The 2230-nt window shown below is 31.8% G+C and overlaps 1 protein-coding gene across 1 annotated transcript; it reads left to right on the top strand.

Moving 5' to 3' along the window:
* The first annotated feature begins 332 nt into the window (after nucleotides 1–332).
* LOC105634359 (voltage-gated hydrogen channel-like protein) lies at nucleotides 333–1158 on the top strand. Its single transcript, XM_012217210.4, has one exon. The coding sequence runs from the start codon at nucleotides 346–348 to the stop codon at nucleotides 1090–1092; it is 747 nt and encodes a 248-aa protein (XP_012072600.1). The 5' UTR covers nucleotides 333–345; the 3' UTR covers nucleotides 1093–1158.
* Nucleotides 1159–2230: the final 1072 nt, after the last annotated feature.

Here is a 2230-nt window from a genome sequence, read left to right as displayed (position 1 = left end):
AATAAATGAATGCGTGACAAAATTTGATCAGTTTGAAATAAACCAACAAAATTTTCACCTGCTCAATAATTCCCAGAAAAATTAATGGGACACGTAAGCCGCTTTTAATAACAATTACAATACTTCAAGCCTTTTCAATGACAAAATCAATAACTGTAATCTGGTCTTCAACGTCACCCAAAGCATGCAAAACTTGAACCTTCCTTGCCTTTCACGTACATGTAAGCTTTTCCAGATATAACTTCTTATCCTCATCGTTTGTTTCTGATATATATATATATATATATATATATATATATATATATATATATATATATATATATATGCAATTTTTTCTGATATTAAATGAACCTATCAAATAATTCCATCTCAAAAATGCAACAATCTAACCCTGCATCCATCAATTCCAATATATCCATTGAATCCATCGAATCCTCTGTCCAAACCCTAATCAAAAGCTGGTACAGAAGGCAAAAATGGAAGCTTTTCTTCAACCCGACTGACGAACAAAGCCAGAATACTATAAACGAAGCAAAATGGAGAAGAAGCATGACGAAATTTCTTGAATCAACGCCCGTTCGCGCTATTTCTGTCTTTCTCCTTCTTCTAGATCTCATTTTAACCGTTCTGGAACTTTCCTCGTCTTTACTTTCTTGCTCGCCGCAAAAGAATACAATAGAAAAGCAAGTTTGGTACCATTGGGTAGGAATTGCTATACTAAGCCTGCTTTCTGCTAAGGCAATAGCACTTGCGGTGGCACTAGGCGGTTCTTTCTTCAGGCGGCCTGGTTATGTCGTCGATGGTGTGGTTGTTGGGTTGGCGTTGTTGCTAGAAGCGCTGTTGGAGAAGAAGGGAGGAGCTTTGATCGTTGTAGTGAGTTTGTGGAGAGTGGTGAGGGTTGTGGAGAGTGCATTTGAGTTGAGTGATGAGGCTATTGAGGCACAAATTGAAGGGATAGTTTGTCAATTTGAGATACTTCGAGAGGAGAATGCAAGATTACTGGAGATAATTGCTGATAAAGATGTTGTAATTAATAAGTTACAAGAAATGATAGACAAGTTACAATCTGAATGTGATCAGTGTAGAGAATAGATATATAGCAATAACTTACATTATTGGAGAATAATTGATGATCATATTTGAATATTCATTTTGATATCTATGCATTCTTTGTAAACCAAATAGTAATTAGATATAGAAAATGGATCTATTGGCTCCATCCATGAACCAAACTAAGGAAAATAAGAAAATTTTAAATTTTATACTCTTATTCTCCAGCAGGTCATAAACCTTGGAAAAAATTTCCCAAAATTGGATTCATGACCCCTTTATGGACTAAATAAATAAAATTAAAGATTTTTTAAAAATGTTTTGATTTTATTCTTTTTTGTTCAAATGTATGGTCATAAATACTCTCGTTTCAATAAGAATACAGAATTTCATTGATTTGGTCCATAAATAGACCACGAACCCGTCTAAGTGAGTTTTCCCCTAAACCTGGTCTAAGTAAGTAAATTCCCTCTATATGACTATATGTAAGACCATCTATATAATAAGCCAAATTTTTTAGATATTAACTTGTCTAAATCGGATCCATGACTCCACTTATGGACTAAATTGATAGAAATGGAATTTTTTTGTTAAAACAAAGTATTTCTATCTATACATCGGGACAAAAATGATAAAGTAAGAATAATATTTAAAAAAATTATATTTTTATTAGTTTGATTCATAGATGGCCAAACACTCATTTAAACAATTTTTTATTATTTAAGATTTTTTTTCTCAATGAGTTGATGCATCGAGTTAAATATAACAATGACTTTTTAAATGGAAAATAACTATTGATTTGATGTATATACGAATAGCTCCATACACCTGTTGATTGAATGGGAAGCACTCAGAATCTTCATCTTCTACATCCTATAGAGAATGTTGGAAAACCAACTAATCTACATGTGAGTGCAACATTATTATACAATCTCCATGTCAAATTGTTGTGGTATTTTTTGAATATTTATTCGATCAAGACTGTTTAGAGATATGGAAATCTGTTTATGTATTCTTAATTTAAAATTTTTTTTTGTTTAATTGAAAAGTTTAAGCACTAAATTAATACTTTAACTATTGTTTAAGTTAGCAATTACGTCAGCATTTTTAACTTTTTCAAAAAAAAAAAAAAAACAAATAATTGAACGGAGGTCCTTAAGTGGGCTGCGGCTTACTCTTC

Source organism: Jatropha curcas, chromosome 5 (genome assembly GCF_041381405.1).
Source record: "Jatropha curcas cultivar XTBG-Jc1 chromosome 5, XTBG_Jcur_1.0, whole genome shotgun sequence".
Lineage (NCBI taxonomy): Eukaryota > Viridiplantae > Streptophyta > Magnoliopsida > Malpighiales > Euphorbiaceae > Jatropha > Jatropha curcas.
Note: the sequence above shows the minus strand (reverse complement) of the source record. Positions and strands in the feature narration are given on the sequence as shown.